The following is a 20,169-nucleotide window of genomic DNA, read 5'->3' on the forward strand; positions in this document are numbered from 1 at the left end:
TGTGATATGTGAGCTACTTACCTTTTATAGGCCTGAGTTCTCAACTGTATCTATTTTGTAGTGTTATTGTGGGGCTTAGATGAGATAATATATGTGTGCTTAGCACATAAAGACAATGCACTAAATAAATATTATATGCTGTTATTATTGGTCAATCAGTGAATTATATAATACAGGGAAGGGACAGAATAAAGCAAAACAGGGGGGGATCAGTAACAGGAAAGAGGTAGTTGGTGTATTGCTTGGCCTAAGCACTGTGGTTATAGTGAAGAAAACGAAATCTGACTGTTTCAGAAATGATTAGGGTGGTAAATAAGTCCCTTGAATTTCTTAAGGGGTTTATATTTTAAAACTCCTTTTCCTAGGAACCTTATTATAATCTTAGAGAAGGTCCCCGCAAAAGGTAGCTCCTTAATACTTGGAAAGTACCTATAACCTCTGCCTCACAGCTCATTAGAGACTCTTAGAGAGTTTGATAAACAGCAGAGATGTCTGTGAGCTCTGGCCTGGGGCAGTTTAGGTTGTTAATAGTCAGAATGTCCTATGTGTGTTGCACACTATAAGGCTCATGCAGTTATTAATATTTCATGAAAATCCAGGAAGCATCCCATTTAGAACTAAGGAAGAATTTTGGCCTGAGACTTTAAATGAATTGAGAAAACAAAACAAAAAATAAAAGAAAATAGCACCTATGCTGTAAGAGAAAAAGGAATTTTCACAGTTTTAACAAAAATCCCTTTCTCAAAAGTAGATTTATTACACCAACTGTGATGCAAAAGATGATTTTTCACATTTGATTACATCTTTATAAATCAAGATTAAATATATTAAGCTTGATTCTCCCAGGACCAACCTACTTCTTGAGAGTTAAGCACTTTTGAAAGTATGTGAACTGCTTTCAATTTTGGAACACAATGCAATGCAGAGGGTCCCTTTTCTTTCTTGGGGTAGAAAGGAGCATACAGTATTTACTTTTTGAAACTGGATTGTATGGAGAAGGTTGCTGAAGGTATGACAGAGGGAGGATTAGATCCTCATCAATCCAGAGGATCCTTTTCCATTTACTACTGGGGCACATTGGCCAGACCACTTGACATCCTTGATCTCATGGGGGATCCTGAATCTCCTCCATGTAGAATGAGAGCCTTGAGTGTCTCAGTTATAAGTAGGGTTTGAAGCATTTATATGCCATAGATATTTGCAACCTTTGAGTTGTGTCTGGGCGAGTTGTCAGCAAAGTGCTGCCTGCATTATTTTTGGGGCCTCTGTGTTGTTGTGGTGCCATTATGGAAAGCATCCTATAGGAAGAAGTTCAGATGAGGGCATTATGCCCCCACCCCCAACTACAACATATTCTAGGGTAAACTACAGTGAATTGAATGTCAAAAGACATAGACTCCAGTCATTTACAGCCTGTGTGTCTCAGTCATGTCACTTCACATCTCTCAACATCAGTTTTCTCATCTCTAAAATGGGAATAATAATATTTTCTACCTCCCTGGCTGTTGTGAGAATCAGATGGAGTAACAGGTGTGAAAATGCTCTGGAAAGTGCACAGTGCTTTACAAGTATGAGGGTTGTGCATCCTGATCTGGTTGGATATTTACTATTGTGGAAAGTGAAACCACACGTTATAGGCAATGTAGGTGTCATGGTCACAGTATGTCTTCTAGTGTCTTTTAGCGGCTGCCACAAGGTACCATAGACTGGGTGGCTAATAAACAACAGAAATTTATTTCTCACAGTTCTGCAGTCTGGACATGTGAGATCAGGGTTGGTTGGGTTTTGGTGAGAACCCTCTTCAGGTTATTGATGGCAGCCTGCTCATTGTATTCTCAATGGCAGAGAGCAGAGAAAGGAAGCAAGCTCTCTTGTGACCATTATAAGGGCACTAATCCCATTCATGAGAACTCCGCCTCATGACCTCATCTAATTCTAATCATCTCCCAAAGGCCCTATCTCCTAATACCATCACATAGGAATTAGGGTGTCAACATATGAATTTGGGGAGGACACAAATGTCTAGTCCATGATATTCTGCCCCCCAAAATCATTTCCTTCTCACACACAAAAATGTATTCATTCCATTCCAACAGCCCCAGAAGTCTTTATGTATATAATATTTTTATATAATTTATATAATACTAGAGGCCTGGTGCACGAAATTTGTGCACGGGGCGGGGGGGGGGGGTGTCCCTCAGCCCAGCCTGCACCCTCTCCAATCTGGGACTCCTCAAGGGATGTCTGACTGCCCGTTTAAGCCCAATCCCACCGGGATCGGGATCTAAACAGGCAGTCGGACATCCCTCTCACAATCCAGGACTGCTGGCTCCCAACTGCTCGCCTGCCTGCCTTCCTGATTGCCCCTAACCGCTTCTGCCTGCCAGCCTGATCACCCCCTAACCACTCTCCTGCCAGCCTGATTGATGCCTAACTGCTCCCCTGCCAGCCTGTTTGCCGCCAACTTCCCTCTTCTGCCAGCCTGGTCACCCTTAACTGCCCTCCCCTGCAGGCCTGATCGCCTACAACTGCCCTCCCTTGCAAGCCTGGTCCCTCCCAACTGCCCTCCTCTGCTGGCCATCTTGTGGTGGCCATCTTGTGCCCATATGGGGGTAGGATCTTTGACCCCATGGGGGCAGCCATCTTGTGTGTTGGAGTGATGGTCAATCTGCATATTACTCTTTTATTAGATAGGATAGAAGCCTGGTACATGGGTGGGGGCCAGCTGGTTTCCCTGAAGGGTGTCCTGGATCAGGGTGGGGGTTCCCTTGGGGCATGGGGTGGCCTGTGTGAGGGGCCTGTGGTGGTTTGCAGGCCGGCTACGCCCCCTGGCGACCCAAGCAGAGACCCTGGTATCTGGGATTTATTTATCTTCTACAATTGAAACTTTGTAGCCTGAAGCAGAGCCAAGCCTTCTGCTCCCTCCCTGGCAGCAGCCATTTCTGTTGGGATTTATTTATCTTCTATAATTGAAACTTTGTAGCCTTAAGCGGAGGCCTGGGCTGGCCAGGGTGTGCGGAAAGCTTGGCTTTCTCCATCTCCAGGGAAACCCAAGCCTCCCTCCTGCTATCTCCGTGGCCATAGCCATCTTGGTTGCGGTTAATTTGCATACTCGCTCCTGATTGGCTAGTGGGTGTGGCCTGTGGGCATGGCTTGTGGGTGTAGCAGAGTGATGGTTAATTTGCATATTACTCTTTTATTAGATAGGATTTTTTATTGATCTTTAGAAAGAGAGGAAGGGAAAGGGATAGAGATAGAAATATCAATGAGAAAGAAACATCATCAATAGGCTGCCTCCTGCATGGCCAGGCCCCAGAAGTCTTAAATATGTTCTAGCATCAATTCCAAAGTCTCAAGTCCAAAGTCTCATCTAAAGGCCATCTAATTCAGGTGTGGATGAGACTTCAGGCACCATTCATCCTGAGGCAAAGTCCTCTCTAGCTGTCAACCTGTGAAAGCAAACAATGCTTGTGCTTCCAAAATACAATGATTGGACAGACATAGGATAGACATTCCTATACCTAAAAGGAGAAAAGGAAAGAAGGAAGGGTGACAGGTCCCAAGCAAGTCCAAAACATAGTAAAGCAAACTCCATGAGATCTCAATGCTCAAGGTAATCTTCTTTGTTTCCAGGCTCTGCCCCCTGGTCCCACTGTGGTGATGGTCCTGCCCCTGCAGCTCTGCTGGGCATCCCCATTCCCATGTTTTTCAGTGGCCCTGCCTTCACGGCTTTGGGCAGAGGCCACCTGGCCTGTTGAAAACAGGTCTCCCCTTTTGTAACTGAGGAGGCAGCCCCGTTGATTTCTGAATCCCCTTTATAGTCATTCTTCCCTTGTCTTGAAGAACAATGCATGTGCTTGTAACAAAATAGCTCTATGATCCCATCCTTATAAAATTCAAGAAGCCCAACACTTTTCCTTCATTCCTTCCCATCTCATTCCTCTTCAATTCAAATTGTTGGGTTTTATTTCCTACAGGTGTGGCTCCATGGTTCACACCCACCTTAATTTCTTTACCAAATGTAAACTTGGCCCCTCCTTTAGTATTCTCTCCTGAGCATACTTTCTCAGTATGCCATGTGGACAGGCTGAGAACTTACAAATCTTTAAATTCTGCTTCCCTTTTAATTGATAGGTCTGTCTTCAAGTCACTTCTGTCTTCTTGCATTTTAAGCAATCGGGAAGAAGCAAGTCACTTCTTCAACATTTTGCTTAGGAAACTCCCCAATCCAGTATCCAATTTCATTGCTCACAACTTCCACCTTCCACAAAACACTAGAATTGTAATACAGTTCTGCCAAGTTCTTTGCCACTTTATAACAAGGATTGAATTTTCTCTATTGTTCAATAACATGTTCCTCATTTTCATGTGAGACCTCATCAGAATGGCCTCCCCGACCCATATATCGACCAGTGTTTTTTCTGCTCAGGACCACTTAGGTTTTCTCCAACAAGATAGAGGCCTCTTTTCTTTCTGAGCTCTCATCAGAATTGCCTTTACAGTTCTTTTCATGACAATCCAGACCTTTTCTAGCATGCACATAAAACTTCCAATCTCTACTTACTACCCAGATGCAAAGCCACTTCCATGTTTTTAGGTATTTGTTATAGCAACACCCCCACTTCTCTGTACCAATATCTCTTACTTAGGGTTTTATGGGAAAATAGAACCAATTGGATATGTATAGGTATACAGAAAGAAACTTATTATAAGGGGTTGGCTCATGTAATTATGGAGGCTAAGTCCTATTATCTACCATCTGCAAGCTGGAGACTCAGGAGAGCTGATGCTATAAAGTCCCAGTCTGAGTTTGAAGGCCCAAGAACTGGAGAGCCAATGGCTCTGGTGTGAGTCTGAAGATCTGAGAGTGCAGTGACCAAGGACAGGAGAACATGGATGTCCTAGCTCAAGTAGAGAGCACATTTGCCCTCCTCTGCCTTCTATTCTATTGAGACCCTCAGTGGATTAGATGATGCCCATTGCATTGGTGAGGGCGATCTTCTTTACTCAGTTTACTGATGGAAATGCTAATCTCTTCCAGAAATACTCTCACAGATGCACCCAGAAATAACGTCTTACCAGCTATCTGGGCATAGACTTGGCCCTATCAAGTTGACATAAAATCAACCGTCACATCTAGTTAATATCGTGTCCTTCATTTCTTTTTTTTTTTTAATATATTTTATTGATTTTTTACAGAGAGGAAGGGAGAGGGATAGAGAGTTAGAAACATCGATGAGAGAGAAACATCAATCAGCTGCCTCCTGCACACTCCCTACTGGGTATGTGCCCGCAACCACAGTACATGCCCTTGACCGGAATCGAACCTGGGACCCTTGAGTCCTCAGGCCGACGCTCTATCCACTGAGCCAAACCGGTTAGGGCTCCTTCATTTCTTAATGTCTCCTGCTCTTTTCACACAAGAGGGGGAAAATTGCCACACCCATTGTTGTGAATATATCTAATCACCAATGATCAAAATCCACGGTTTTGGGGAGTGATGATAAATGGTATAACAGACATAAAATTCCATTTTGTTTTGTATTTTTATGAGCAGCTCAGCTTTTTACTAACACTGGTTCTTACAGGGATCTCTATCACATGGTGAGCTGGGAAGTGACAAAGAGCATACATTTATAATTCTGCCACTGAATATAAAGCCTCAAAAAGTCCCATTGGTTAGTGAAACAAAGCAGGCTTCAGAAATAACATTTTGGATAATTATTCTATTTTTTTCTGGGAGGTTATATGAGTGATCAGGTGTTTAACTTTGATTTTTGATAGTGATTTCTTTAGACGTGCAAGGGAGATGGTTAACCCAAACTCTGACACATCCATGCAATGGAATACTACTTCAGCAATAAAATGGACTACTTACTACACATGCAGCAATATACACAAGTTGCAAAAAATTTATTCTGAGAGAAAAAGTCTTTTTCAAAAGCATGCATACTATATGATTCTGTTTATATAGATTCTGGGACAGACAAAACTAATCTTTGGTTAAAAAAATCACAAATGTGGTTGCTTTGAGATGGGGGAGGACTGAAGATAGACTGGGAAGAGGTATGAGAGAATTATCTGGGGGTTAGTAGTATTCTATATCTTGATATAGGTGATTGGGTAACAGGGGTATATGCATCTCTCAAAATTCACTGAATATACTTATGATTTTATTGTATGTAACTTTTACTCCAAAATATAAACAATATAACAGTATACATGCTGAAGTGTTTAGGGGTAAAATGTACTGATACCTGCAATTTACTTTAAATTATAATACCTACAACAATGGATAAATACACAATAAGACAAATAAAGTAAAAAGTTAACTGTAGAGAGTAGCTGGTGATTATTCAAGTGCTCATTGTCCAATTCTTTCAACTTTCTTGTAGTTTTGAAAATTTTATAATCAATGTTAAAAATATAACTTCAGAATAAAACCTATTAATATTTAAAAACCACAACGGGTACCCTGGTTAGTGTTGTTTTTTGGTGATGTAATATCCTTTTAAGCACTGACTATCATTAAAGAAATTAAATTTCTTGTCAAAGCTAAATGAGAATTTATTCCATTACCTTTTCTCAAAATGAAGCCTAAAAGAGACGTTTAAAATTATAAACACATAAGCATTTCTTTTTTTTCAATTATAGTTTATATTCAATATTATTTTGTATTTGTTTCAGGTGGATAGCATAGTAAGACAATCATATACTTTATAAAGTAATCCCCCAAATGTCTGAAATACTCACCTGGCCCCAAATGTAGTTATCACAGTATTAGTGACTATATTCTCTATGGTATACTTTTCATTGCCATGACTATTTGTGACTCCCAATTTGTACTTCTTAATCCTTTCAACTTTTTCACCATCCCTCTTGGCAACCATCAGTCTTTTCTCTGCATCTATGAGTCTGTTTCAATTGCTTTTGTTCATTTGTTTTGTTCTTTAGATAGCACTTACATATAAGTGAAATCATAAAACACATAAGGATTTCTGAGCTTGCAATATGGCACATCAATGCTTAAGAAATTAAATTAAAAACTACTTAGTATTATGTTTTGACTATACATCATTTCATTTTAAGTTTTTTTTTTCTTTTGTTTATCTCCAGATTCTGAAATACAAAGAAGGAAGATAAGCAGGTGATAGGATTCAGTTAAGAAGCAAGTACTATTTTAAAAGAACTCATAAGAAGTATTTTTTAAAATCTTCATTTCTGGGTACAAATAATATCACAGGAACTGACTTTTTATACCATGAGAATTATTAGAATGTAGGGAGCCTGGATTATAATTCAAAATGACCATGGCAGATTAGAATGTTGTATTTTTTCAAAGGGACAAAATTCAGTAGGGACATGTACAAAAGTATACCTTTCAGGACAAAACAAAACAAAACAAAACAAAAAACAACACAGAAAAAGGGGAATGATTCTATGGTGTCAGATTGCCCATAGTCAGCTCTGCTCACTGATTAGTCACTGTCCCCTGTACTAGGATTGGATCCAGCTTTCATATTTAGATAATATGGAGAAATAAGTCAAGGCTTAAAGAGGAGCAAGATGGCTAAAATTACAAAAAACGACTCCTCCAAGGAAAATCTGAGAGAAGAGGAAATTCTATAAGATTCTTTAAGATTGAAAAGGCCCAAATTTTGCTTGTTTACCATTTCCAATTACATGAAGTGTTTTCCTGAGGAGATTTTTTTGAAAAACTAACAAGGGAAATGGAGTTAAGTACTAGTTTGGTTGTTCAAATGGAATAATCTCTTGACTTCAAGGTTGATTAAAGTCTGGGATAATTATCAAGAGATGCTATGGGTTCTGCGTCTCTGGAGAATTATGTGAATAAATGTAACGTAAAGCCTGAGGGCGGGGGCAAACTCAGATGAGCCCTGCAAAGACCTTCCTGGGTCTTCTTCTAATGATAATGTTTCACTAAGAGTTTTAAAATATAGCTTGATACTGAGTTACAGTTTTTCTGGGTTTTCTATAAGAAATGGCAACTTTAATTTTGCTTCATTTAAAAATTCACTGTATTGCCCTAGCTGGTTTGGTCCAATGGATAGAGTGTCAGCCTGCGGACTGAAGGGTCCCAGGTTTGATTTCAGTCAAGGGCACATGCCAGAGTTGTGGGCTCGGTCCCCAGTGTGGGGCGTGCAGGAGGCAGCCAATGAATGATTCTTTCTCATCATTTATGTTTCTATCTCTCTCTCCCTCTCCCTTCCTCTCTGATATCAATAAAAATTAAAAATATATATATTAACAAAAATTCACTGTATTAATGTATAGCATTGTTAACTATAATTAGCAATACTGCATTGTATACTTGAAATTTGCCAAGGGGTATATCTTAATGTTCACACACAAAAAAGAAAAAATAATAACTATGTGAGGTTATGGGTATATTAATTTGCTTGATTGTGGTGATTATCTCACAATGTATATGCATATCAAAAACATAAAGTAGTACACTACAATTTGTATTTGTAAGTTATGCCTCTAGAGCTTGGAAAAAAATCACTGTAATGATTCTTTGCATTGGATTTGTCTCATAATAAATGATTGCATATTGCTTTGGTGACTATTTGCAACTGCGCTTAATGTTCTTAAATTAGTTTCTGCACTTTATAATTATTACAAAATAATTATAATGTATTCTGTTATTTTTCTCTTTAATATTAGAACATTATCATCAGGATGAAATTTTTATGTTTAAATCATTGTATTAATGAGTATTTGGCCTTCTTTGCTATTTTATCCCACCAACTCACCATTTCACCATCCAGAGCCAGTTAGCATGAACTGAAATAAAAATGTCATCTTTGTGAATGATTTATCTTCCTTTGGAAAGTCAAAATGGAAAAAAAAAATCCTCGTTTGTTTTTCCCATGGTAGTCTCTGTTTTTGGTTTCTCCATCTTATTCCATGGCTCCCTTTTATTGTTTTATTTTTCAGAGCAAAACTTGCTTCCTGTTGTGATGCTGTGCAAAACTTCATTGTTTCTCAAAATAACACTCCAGTTGGGACTAACATGAGTTACGAGGTGGAAAGTAAAAACGCAATCCTAATTAGAAAGAACATTTTTAATATGTTTCCAGTGGTGAGTAAAGATTTGTTGTGGTTTATTTGTGTCATCGTTCCAGGTGAATTTTCTCTCACTTCAAGTTATAATTTATGATAATGGAGGAGTTAATGAATTAAAATACCGTACTCTGTTGTATAAGATATGAATAGTAGTCCACTTTAAAAGGCAATTTGGAATGCATGCTGGCTCTGCAGGGGATGGAATTTGTATCTTAAAAGATAAACGTTCCCACTTCTTGAGTCTTCATGACTCATCCTTGAATGAGATGAGGTACTTGGGCTCTCTGCATGGTAATTGCTGGGGCTTGAGAAGATGACCATCTCTCACCTGGAACAGGATTCTTCCAGTTGTCAGTTTGGGTGACTGAGTCAACACCTTTACAAAGAACTGTAGGTTTATTCGGTTAACCTTTGGGAAGTAAATATGTAAGAATTATTAGTCAGTGGATTTTTGCCCTGTGTGTTTACTGCTGGATGCCAAGCTCCTAGAACACTCCCTAGTTCATATGCACTCATCACATATTTGTTAAATTAACTGGTGAGTAATGATACAGTATCATTACAAGAAGAAATCAGTCCCAAAATATAAATCCAAAGTTGGGGGAAATTTTTGTCAGGAAGGACAGCCCATTGCTTAAAAACATACACTCTCTGGAATCTTTTGTAATTGATTTTATTAAAAGCAATTAGGGCAAGTCAATATGATCTAAATGGAATCACTTCATATATGCAATTTACCAACTGTAGACTATTAGAGCCTTACAATTATTTTTTTTGAACCTTTGACTTCTTACAGCTAATTTATTATTTGTCGTGTAAGTTGCTCCAATTTTTTAAAATTATTACAATTCAAAAAAATAATTTTTTGGGAATAAATGAAAATAAACAGAAAACAGTAGGAAAAAATATTACACATTTTCTGGAAGAAAGTAGGGCAAAAAATAACTCATAAAACATTCTATAACGCCCTTAGGAAGCATTGACATACCAATAATTGGAAAGATAATAACTAAAGTATATTTATATTCCCTATCTTGGAAGGTTGGGGAGAGTTCTCCAAGGAGCAATCCTTTCACCCATGCAATTTTTGCTACTGTGTTTTTTGTTTGTTTGTTTTGTTGTTGTTGTTTTTTTGCTTGAGACTGACCAGAACAGAGGAACGGGAGGTGTTTCTTGCTTCTAATTGGCACCTTCAAAAAAAAAAAAAAAAAAAAAAAACTTGACAAAGGCTGGATAATTCAGTATGCAATTAGCAACATTCACTTGTCAAATTTATAACTGATTTTTTTTTAATTGGGAGGAGAAATTTCTGAAGTCAATTCAGTAACAATTGCAAAGCTAGGTAACAGGGTTTTTGTTGCTGTTGTTTAAACATCCAGGTTCCATGGCTATGGCTCCTGGGGGAGCTGACCTCTCTCCCACCTTGCTTCCTGCCTGTCTTCCCTGCTCAGTTCTGCTCTGCTGCACTCAGCTCATAACTGCTGGGCAACTTAGAGATCTCAGTAGTTGCTTTTGATTAAATGTGGTGAGGTTGCTTTCTCCAAAAACTTTGCTAAGTAACTTGCAAAGGAAAACAACAAAGTTGCTTTCCAACCAGAGTGAGCAATGTGCAGACACTGGAGTTGGGCAAATTTGCATTTTCTTGGAAGGTGTAAGTTAGGGAATGTTGATGTTTGTAATTTATTTAAACTCTTCCTGAACTCTGAGGTACCAAAGCATATGGATGTTTTTCCCCAGTTGACCAAAAAGCCAGAGAAAAACATGTTATTTTGACTGCTTAATTGGAGATATGCGGTTGCAGAAGACCAAAGAAAACCAAAGACGCTTCTAAGAAAAAGGAGGGACACTGTTTAATACACCTGCGGACTCAGGGAACAGCCTTCCAAATCTGAGTGAAGGAACACGCATGGAGCTTTCCTTTATATCTCCCTCCCTGTGGTCTTTGTCCCACAAACATGGATTATGCTTCCAGTCCTTTTCATGGGCCTTGCAAGAAGGCCCCCAAGTGTTGGGGATCTCCAGGCCCTATCTGATGGTCTGGCCTGGTGCCAGCATTAATAACCCTCCCTCCAGGGCAGTGCACTGTTCACAGTAACAGGTTCTGTAAGACCAGTATCTGGGAAGGAGAGAGGGACTTACTTATAGGTTATCAGGAATGTACACTGAGCTTGCTGCCTTGGAACCAGATCACTAGCCCCAAATATCAGGGATCAGGGTTACACTGGAATTAGCCCTTTTTAGCCTTCTCTTTCCCTCCCCCACACCCTCGCCTTGTCCCACAAGCTTCTCTTAGCCTTGTGGTACAACGACTATGGGATGTTATGGTGAACATGGATGATGAATGCTCTTAACTGCTTCCAGCTGGAAAGGGGCGATGATAAGGAGTTAGCATCCTGTGAGGGGTTTGTAGGGAATTCTGAAGTTTAAAGGCATTCCCGTCCAGTTTGCAGGCAGGCAGAGGCAAGCAGCGGTCCCACACACGTAGAATGTCCCTGCAGGGGAGCACCAGGTGGTGTTTTCAGCCTTGAGGGTAGAGTTGCATAGTTCATCTGGGAGGCAACCTGCTGGATGTTGGGCCTGGGTACTGCTGAAACAAATAGGAGTGACATTAATTAGCTGCACATTGGCCGTGACAGGTCCTATCATTTTTTCCATCCAATACAATTCCCCCTCCCACATGCATTTGGTAGTGGAGTCGTAACATGCTGCAGGCTGATAAGTATAGCTAACAAACATCTGGCTTGATGGGGCTTCCCCATAGGCTACCCAGTCTAGCATATTTGGGTAGCGAGTTTCTAAGCAAGGACACATGGCAGTGGTCCCTATGGGAGACAAGTATGTGCTAGCTAATATTATTAGTGGGAGCATGTTATTCCCTCCATTTCTGTTCAGTGGGGGTCCTAGTGAACCACTAGAACAAAGAGAAGTATCATGGCTATTCCTGCAAGACAGATGTAGCCAAGGATAGCATGACAAGCTGTAGTCCAGCAATCCATGATGAGGCCTTTGTTTCCTTGCTGTGTGGGAAGCAGTAATTTTATGGTGCTTCTGTGTCTCAGCAAGGGCAGATGAGTTCTCCTCCTGGTACTAGCCTCGGGTTCTGGCGGCACTCATAAAAAGATAAAATGAGAATTATTAGAAAGATAAAACCAATGGTTATCCAGAAATACCAGAGCATATTACCTTTAGGAGGCGATAAGAAAGAGAGATTAATGTTAGGGAGAATTCAGCAGGGCGTTTCTGAATTCCTTGGAGCAGGTTGATCGGCCAGATCCGCTGTCTTCTTGAGAGTGATCCTCAGGGGATGTTTCTGGTCAGAGGTCATCTTCCACTCAGGCTGGGCATCACTCAGCTGGTGGGCTGCCTTCACCCGGGAGTGGTGGATCCAGGTTTCAGTCCTGCAATCTTGAGAGCTGTGGGGTGGTTAATATGACTGGATAGGGTGCCTTCCAGATAGGCATGAGGGGCTCCCTTTTCCAGTCCTTTACCCAAACCTGGTCTCCAGGTTTATAGGGATGTATAGCTGTCCCTAGAGAGATGGGTAGTCGATCAGTAACCCATCTGTGTACCTCAAAGACAGTTTTTCCGAGTCCTTGTAGTTATTTCTGGATTTCTAAGTTCCCTATTTCCCCCAAATCTCCCTTTGGCCGAATTAAGGGAGGGGGTCTACCATATAGAATTTCAAAGGGAGAGAAACCTACCCTGGCCCTTGGGACACAGCGTACCCACAGGAGTACAAGAGGCAAGATATCTGTCCAGGGTAAGGTTGTCTCTTGGCATAGCTTAGCCATAGCCTGCTTTAGAGTCTGGTTCATGTGTTCTACTTTCCCTGAACTCTGAGGCCTATAAGCTGTATGTAGGTTCCATTTAATTCCTAAAGCCTTAGCTACCTGTTGTACTATTTCTGCTACAAAGGCTGGGCCATTATCGGACCCTATGGTCAGAGGCATTCCATACCGTGGAATTATATTCAGCAATGCCTTAGTGACTTCTCTTGCCTTTTCTGTGCGAGTGGGATATGCCTTGACCCAGCCTGAAAAGGTGCAAACAAAGACTAGCAGGTATTTATTCCCTCTGTTAGGCCCTATTTCTGTAAAATCTACGTTTACGTCCTCAAAAGGAGCTTGCCCACAGTGCTGAACTCCTATCGGTCCCACAGGACCCTGTTTGGCATTGTTCTGAGCACAGAGGAGGCAATGTTGAGAGACTGAGGAACACAAGGAGGGAAGACGGGCAATTAGGTAGTATCTGCCTAACAAAGCTTCTAGGGAAGTCTTCCTTAAATGAGTAAGTTCATGCTGCTGGAGGACTACCTTATGGGCTAACTGTTCTGGGACACAGACCCTATGATCTGGGAATATCCACCAGCCTTCCTTTGTTCTCTTGCCCCCTTCTTTCTGGGCCCATTTCTCTTCCTGAGGAGTGTACTTTGGAGGGTCAGGTAATTCGGGGGCCAACATGATCCGTGCCGGTGCCACTTGTTCTTTAGCAGCCAGCTTGGCTGCGGCATCAGCACGTTGGTTTCCTTCTGATACTGAGTCTTTCCCTTTCTGGTGACCTTTGCAATGGATGATGGCTATTTCCTTGGGCTCCCAGACTGCTTCTAGTAAAAATCTCATTCTGATTTTTTATTCCTTTTTAAAATCTCATTCTGATTTTTTATTCCTTTCCTCCGACCATCAAGAGCCCCCTTTTCTTATACTGTATATGGCCCCATGGATATGCAGGGTTATAACAGCCTCATTAACAGCCCGTAGATTCTGTACAGGGCAGTAGTCATTAGTCCCAGGCTTTTTGACAGGCAAGAATGGCGTGTTCCATGGATACCTGCATCATTTAACAAGTCCCCACTGAAGCAGCAGGTCTAAGTGGCGGATTTGTGCCCCAGGCTTTAAGTCAATCAGCACTGGGGCATGGTCCTTAGCCAGACCTGGAGAATTCCTTTCTGCCCAGACCAGCGGGAATTCTTTCTCTAATTCAGGTTCTAATGGTGAGGCCTTTGACTGGGTGGTATAAAGTCTCCATTCTTCCTCCCTTCTTGCTACACTGTCTCGGTTGATGAAAACCTTGTTGGCTATCTCCAGCAGTTCGGTGGCATTCTTTCCTGCAAACCCTTCCAGCTTCTGTAATTTTCTCCCGATATCAGGCTGGGCTTGGCCTACAAAAGTGGCATTTACCATGGTGTGATTTTCCAGGGCCTCAGGGTTAAAGGGAGTGTAGATTCGGTATGCCTCACATAGTCTCTCATAGAAAGCTTCTGGACTTTCATCAGGCTTCTGGAAAACCTCAGATTTTAGCCATATTGGTGGGCTTCTTGGCTCCGGCCCTGACCCCCTGAAGGAAGGCCAGCCGATATCTTTCTAGCCTGGCCCTTCCGTCTTCTGAGTTCGTGTTCCAATCAGGTTCCTCATCTGGGAAGGCCTCCCTTGCCCATCTGTCTGTATCTAATATTCCTGCCGGGGCCTGGGTCTGGAGCCACTTCCGAGCCTCTGATACTACTCTCATGTGCTCCTCAGTGTTAAAGAACGTGAAAAGGAGCTGCTTGCAGTCCACCCAGGTGGGCTTCTGGGTCTGGAAGATGGTTTCTAGGAGGGCTACCATGGCCTGAGGTTTTTCAGAATAAGCTGGGGTGTGATGTTTCCAATTCAGGATGTCACTTGTGGTAAAGGGCTGATAATAATAGACTGGGCTTCCCTCCTGCAAGGTCCCATCTTCACCAAGCACTTGGGCACCCCGAATCTCCCTGAGAGGCATCTGACGTGCTGGTTGTGGCTTGGGCCCTTGATCGACTGAACACAAACGCCGCCCAACTGGCTTTGGAGTGCCCGGTTGAGGAGAGACGGAGGGGGGTGGTGTTTCCAGACTTTCCGGACCTTCCAGACCAGCGGGGGGAGCATGTGGTGCTGCCTGTGGCACATATGGAGGTGGTAAAACTGGCGGGACTTCCTCAGGGGGTCCTGGCAGAACAGGGGGTTGGGTTCCCTTCTGAGGGGCCTGTTTCTTTTCTCTTGCCTGCTTCTCTTCTGCTTGCTCCTGCCCTGCCTGCCTCTCCTTAGCCTGCACCTGCCCTGCCTGCCTCTTCACTCCTGCTATTAAAACTTTACTCTGTCCCTTGTTACACACGCAGAACCAGACCCAAGGCGGCAAGGTTTGAGCAATTTCTAACCAGCTGTCTATGTAGGGAAACTGATCTGAGTGTCCAGGGTCTTTCGTGACGACATTCCAGACTGCCCCGACCAGTCCCTTATCTAAGGAGCCTTCCGAGGGCCAGCCAACCCCAAAGGCTGGCCATTCTACTTCACAGAATTTCCTCAGTGTTTTGGGGTTCATTTTAATACCAGAGTCCCCATTGAAACCCTTTTCAAAATTTTTCAACATGCAATTGAGAACAGTAGGTTTACTTTGTCCCGACCCCATGATGATCGGTGGCGAGAGACAGACAAGGGAGGGGGTGACCTGTTTTCACAGATCCTCACTCAGATGCCCGCCTGGCCGCATCCCTTGGGAGCTTAGATTTGTCTTAGCTAAGGTGCACCTGTATAAACCCCGGGCCTGGTCACCTCCACGTGGGGGTGAGTCACCGTTATGCCATATGACAAATCACGGAACCACACGTTGGGGCCCACTCGGACTCCGTAACCAAGGTCGTGGAGCCACACAAAGGATAAGAGAGGGCAGGCCCTCTCCCTCCACACTCACACACTTTCACCAGACATTCACTCAGAGTTTAAAAACACAGTCCACCTGATTCCTGATTCCTGACCAATTTAACTGATGAAGTCCTATGACTTCCGGGGAGGTGATCAAGCTCCTCCTTCCACTCACTTGGAGTGGGCCTGACTGACTGGGGCCCCTATATTACCGATTCTGTTGACAGATCCAGAGGTGTCCATCCACTTTCTCCAGATGCCGGCCGGGTCCTAGGCTGAGGTCCGGGAGTGCCAGGAGTCCCCTGATTCAATTCTGCTAAAATCAGCAGGGCGCGCCTTCCGGAGGCCTATCCCGTGCCCCCGGACCCCAAGCCCTGTCCCCTCACTGGAGGCCAAAAAAGCCAAGTGCAGTTGGTTTCCCAGTCAGGGAACCAGCTGTTGCAGAAGACCAAAGAAAACCAAAGACGCTTCTAAGAAAAAGGAGGGATACTGTTTAATACGCCAGCGGACTCAGGGAACAGCCTTCCAAATCTGAATGAAGGAACACGCATGGGGCTTTCCTTTATATCTCCCTCCCTGTGGTCTTTGTCCCACAAACATGGATTATGCTTCCGGTCCTTTTCATGGGCCTTGCAAGAAGGCCCCCAGGTGTTGGGGATCTCCAGGCCATATCTGATGGTCTGGCCTGGCGCCAGCGTTAATAACCCTCCCTCCGGGGCAGTGCACTGTTCACAGTAACAGGTTCTGCAAGACCAGTATCTGGGAAGGAGATAGGGACTAAATTATAGGTTATCAGGAATGTACACTGAGCTTGCTGGCTTGGATTCAGATCACTAGCCCCAAATATCAGGGTTACATTGGAATTAGCCCTTTTTAACCTTCTCAATGTTTCCCCCAGTAATCTCTTCTATTGTGGCATAAAGAGCATATTTGCATTCTACTCTGCCTATAAAATTCAGAATTTATTGTGATACCGGTTAGTAAACACAGTCTTAAAATATTTTGAGCTAGAAGTTTAGTGACTTAAAATTCTCTGAGATATTTGGGAACTCTTCATTTAAGAGCCAGGCAATCTGCTAGGCATTGGGGATATAAAGAGAAAAAAGGCATGCATTTAAATGTTTTAGGCATTGAATGTGAGGAGCTATGTAATGTGTATGGGTTAAGAGCATGCACTCTGACAGATTGCCTGGGTTTGAATCCCAGCTCTGCCACTTTCTAGCTTCAACTCATGCCTCCAGCTTCCCATCTGTAAAAGTGCTTGTACTGTTGTGTGGATTAAATGCCTTAACAAGTGATGCACTTGGTAGCCTTGCATAATAAGCACCTTATGATTTTTAATTTTTAAAGACAAACCCAGAAGTGCTGAAATAGAGTTCTCTTTGCTTGTGAGGCATCTCCCAGGTGCACCGGCAGGAACAGATGGCCGTCACAGTGATCCAGGGTCTGCTGTGCTGCCCAGACCACACTGGCCCCGGGGTGTTGCTAGTAGTGCTGGCAAAGTAGCTTTGGGGAGTGGGTGCCCTGACTTGTAGCATTTGCTGATTTTACTAGTAGTGATGTAAACACCCCCACCGCGGCCGATTTTAACTTACCAGTGGTTTAACCACCCCCTCACAAAACTCCTGAATATTTACCAGTTGGCTCTCACAAGCTCCTCACAAGTGGGCTTCAGCTCAATGCGGGGGGGGGGGGGTGGCGGGGGGGGGCTGCACCAGGTGGGACACTGGGCCAGCAAGCACTTATTTAAAAGTCGCTGCACACATTGCACTGTGCTAGGTCTGCAGTGCAAGCTGAGAAACAATGAAATGTAATAAACACACTCTCTGCCTGGAGGACTCACACTCAAATTCTAAAGAAAAAAAGTAAGTGAATCAAGACCTTGTCACTGTAGAATATGAACTGGCACCCTTGCTGCTGGTCAGGGTCACACCATTCCTTCAGGGAAAGTGACCAGCAAAGTGTAGTGTTGAAATGCAAGGTTATGCTTCAGACCGGGGAGGATTTGGTGAAAGTGGGAGTCTTTTGAGGTAGGCAAGTTGGGTCCTTGGAAAAATTTTAAAAGACTCAGACCTGGGAAATTAATTTGAAATATGTGAGTACAGGGTGAGTAGGCCTTCCTGAAATGCCGTGGCTGGTCACTTGCGGAGATGGGAGGCATAAATCTCCTATTGCTGCTGAGCCTGAAGGCCTAAATATTTAAGAAGCAGAGGAAATGTTGCTAAATTAGCTATTAATTTTATTTTCCAGAATAGAGGATTTTACACTACTTTCCAACTGCTTTTTTCTCTGTTTTTTGCTGAAAACATTCCTGTTGGTAAGGCACAATGTGGGATTTTGCTATTCTCATTTTATTTAATTATGTGATGTAAACTGCATTATATTTTTATATACAAATATGTTGTGTATTATTACATTACATTGTATGTGATATGCTGTATATTTCTCTGCAGAAAAATAACAATATTAGGAGATTTTTTATTATAAATCTTAATTTGATCAACATGTTATGGTAGTACTACTTCTCGTTTCCTTGTTCTTCTTCTTTACTTAGTATGCATAAAAATTAAGCTTCTTGAATTAAGCTGGTAATGTTTATGGTTCTAAAAGTAAAGCTGTTTCATGGTAGTTTTCACTGTTTTTGCTAGTCGCAGCCTTTTGTGGAGCGCCCTTACAATCAGTGTGCAGTGGTTGGAAACGGGGGGATTCTGAATAAGTCTCTCTGCGGAGCTGAAATAGATAAATCTGACTTCGTTTTTAGGTAAGACCTGTTCAGCTGGTTTTTTTGATCCTAAGATCAGTTGGATATTTTACAGGGTTTGTATAAAGATAATCTGTAAATTTTTAGCTGTGTTGTCTACAAATTATTATTATTAATTATTATTTCTTTTGAGAAGTGTTTTCTTTAAAAATGTTTGTTTCTTAACCGTCCCCCAAGGATGTTTTTCCCCATTGATTTTTAGAGAGGGTAGAAGGGAAGGAGAGAGAGAGAGAGAGAGAGAGAGAGAGAGAGAGAGAGAGAGAGAGAGAGAGAACATTGATGTGAGAGACACACATCAATTGGTTGCCTCCCACACACACCCCGATCTGGGCCAGGGATCAAACCTGCAACCCAGATACATGCCCTTGACCAGGAAACAAATCTGTGATCCTTTGGTCTGGGGGTAGACACTAACCACTGAGAATAACCAGTCAGGGCTCAGACTACAAATTATTTTGATAGGCTTTCCTGCAGTGTTAAATGGATCATTAGTTCTTCTGAACGTGGATACTAGAAGGATAAAAATGTTCTGTGATCATTTACTTTTCAGAAGCTCTGGGTGAAATCATGGTGAAAGAGGGTCTGCACTGCAGGACTTGTCAGAGCCTTCAGTGTATTAAGGATTTCATGGCTCCTTGAGGACTCCATAAAGCAGCATTTCCCAGGTTCACCTGACCTTGAAAACCTTTTTGTGCTTTTTTTTTTAAAAGAGCATTTCAAGGAAGTTTTGTTCCCAGATAATTCTTGAGAAAATGGGCACTGTTCATACAGCCATGCAACATTATTGTTTATTTAGTTTTCTGACTTGAAATTTAAAAAAAATTATGCAGCTTCTTAATTATGCTCTTTTAAAATCTTTATATCTTAGTACCAGCTAGCTTGCAAAAATAGAAACAAAAGTGGTTTCCATGTGTGCCTGTATTCATAAACCATGTTACAGGATATCTCTATTTCAGAATATGAATGAAAGGTGATTCATTTTTTTTCTGTTGAAATGCACCTTTTTTCAGTTGAAATGCACCTTTTAAAAATATACACATATCTTTATTGATTTTTAGAAAGAAAGGAAGGGAGAGTGAGAGAGAGAAAGAGAAAGACTGATGTGAGAGCGAAACATCAATTGGTTGCCTCCTGCACACCCCGTATTGGGGATCGAACCCACAACCCAGGCATGTGCCCTGACCAGGAATCGAACCAGCGATCTTTTGATGCATGGGAATATGCCCTGGCCTTGAATAAGTTTGGTGAAGGCCAAGGGAGGGAACATTATGGAAACATTAAAAATTTTAATAAAATAAATAAATAAATAAATAGAAATAAAATCATTGCATTGTACACTTAAAAAACAGTAAATTGGAATCTGGTTTCCTGTTTCAGGAACACTAATTTTAACATCAGAGGAGATCTTTTGATTTTTATCAATTCAATGCTGCCCCTTTTTAGCAAATAAAAAAAAAATGTGATCCATAGTTCCTACCTTACTTTAATCTCATTTAAAATTTTTATGCTGAAGGTCATGACAGAAAAACAGACCCAGCAGTTCAACAGTTAATGAGTGTGTTTCTCATAATGAATGTTAAAATGGCCAATATTTGAGTGATTTAGCCATTTGGTTGACGTACTCAGTACTAAAAAAGCCATCATGAAGATAATTCCTGTAAAAGACTT

The 20,169-nt window shown here is 42.0% G+C and overlaps 1 protein-coding gene across 1 annotated transcript in view; it reads left to right on the forward strand.

The window, feature by feature from the left end:
* Nucleotides 1-20,169, forward strand: part of ST8SIA6 (ST8 alpha-N-acetyl-neuraminide alpha-2,8-sialyltransferase 6) — a gene marked incomplete at its 5' end in the record, with an annotated part of 153,273 nt that overhangs the window by 126,746 nt on the left and 6,358 nt on the right. Inside the window, 2 exons of the mRNA XM_080664368.1 lie at nt 8,962-9,106; nt 18,389-18,501. Coding sequence (XP_080520494.1) covers nt 8,962-9,106; nt 18,389-18,501 — 258 coding nt within the window. The remainder of the gene's footprint in view (nt 1-8,961; nt 9,107-18,388; nt 18,502-20,169) is intronic.

This window comes from Plecotus auritus, assembly GCF_963455305.1.
Source record: "Plecotus auritus genome assembly, chromosome: 1".
Lineage (NCBI taxonomy): Eukaryota > Metazoa > Chordata > Mammalia > Chiroptera > Vespertilionidae > Plecotus > Plecotus auritus.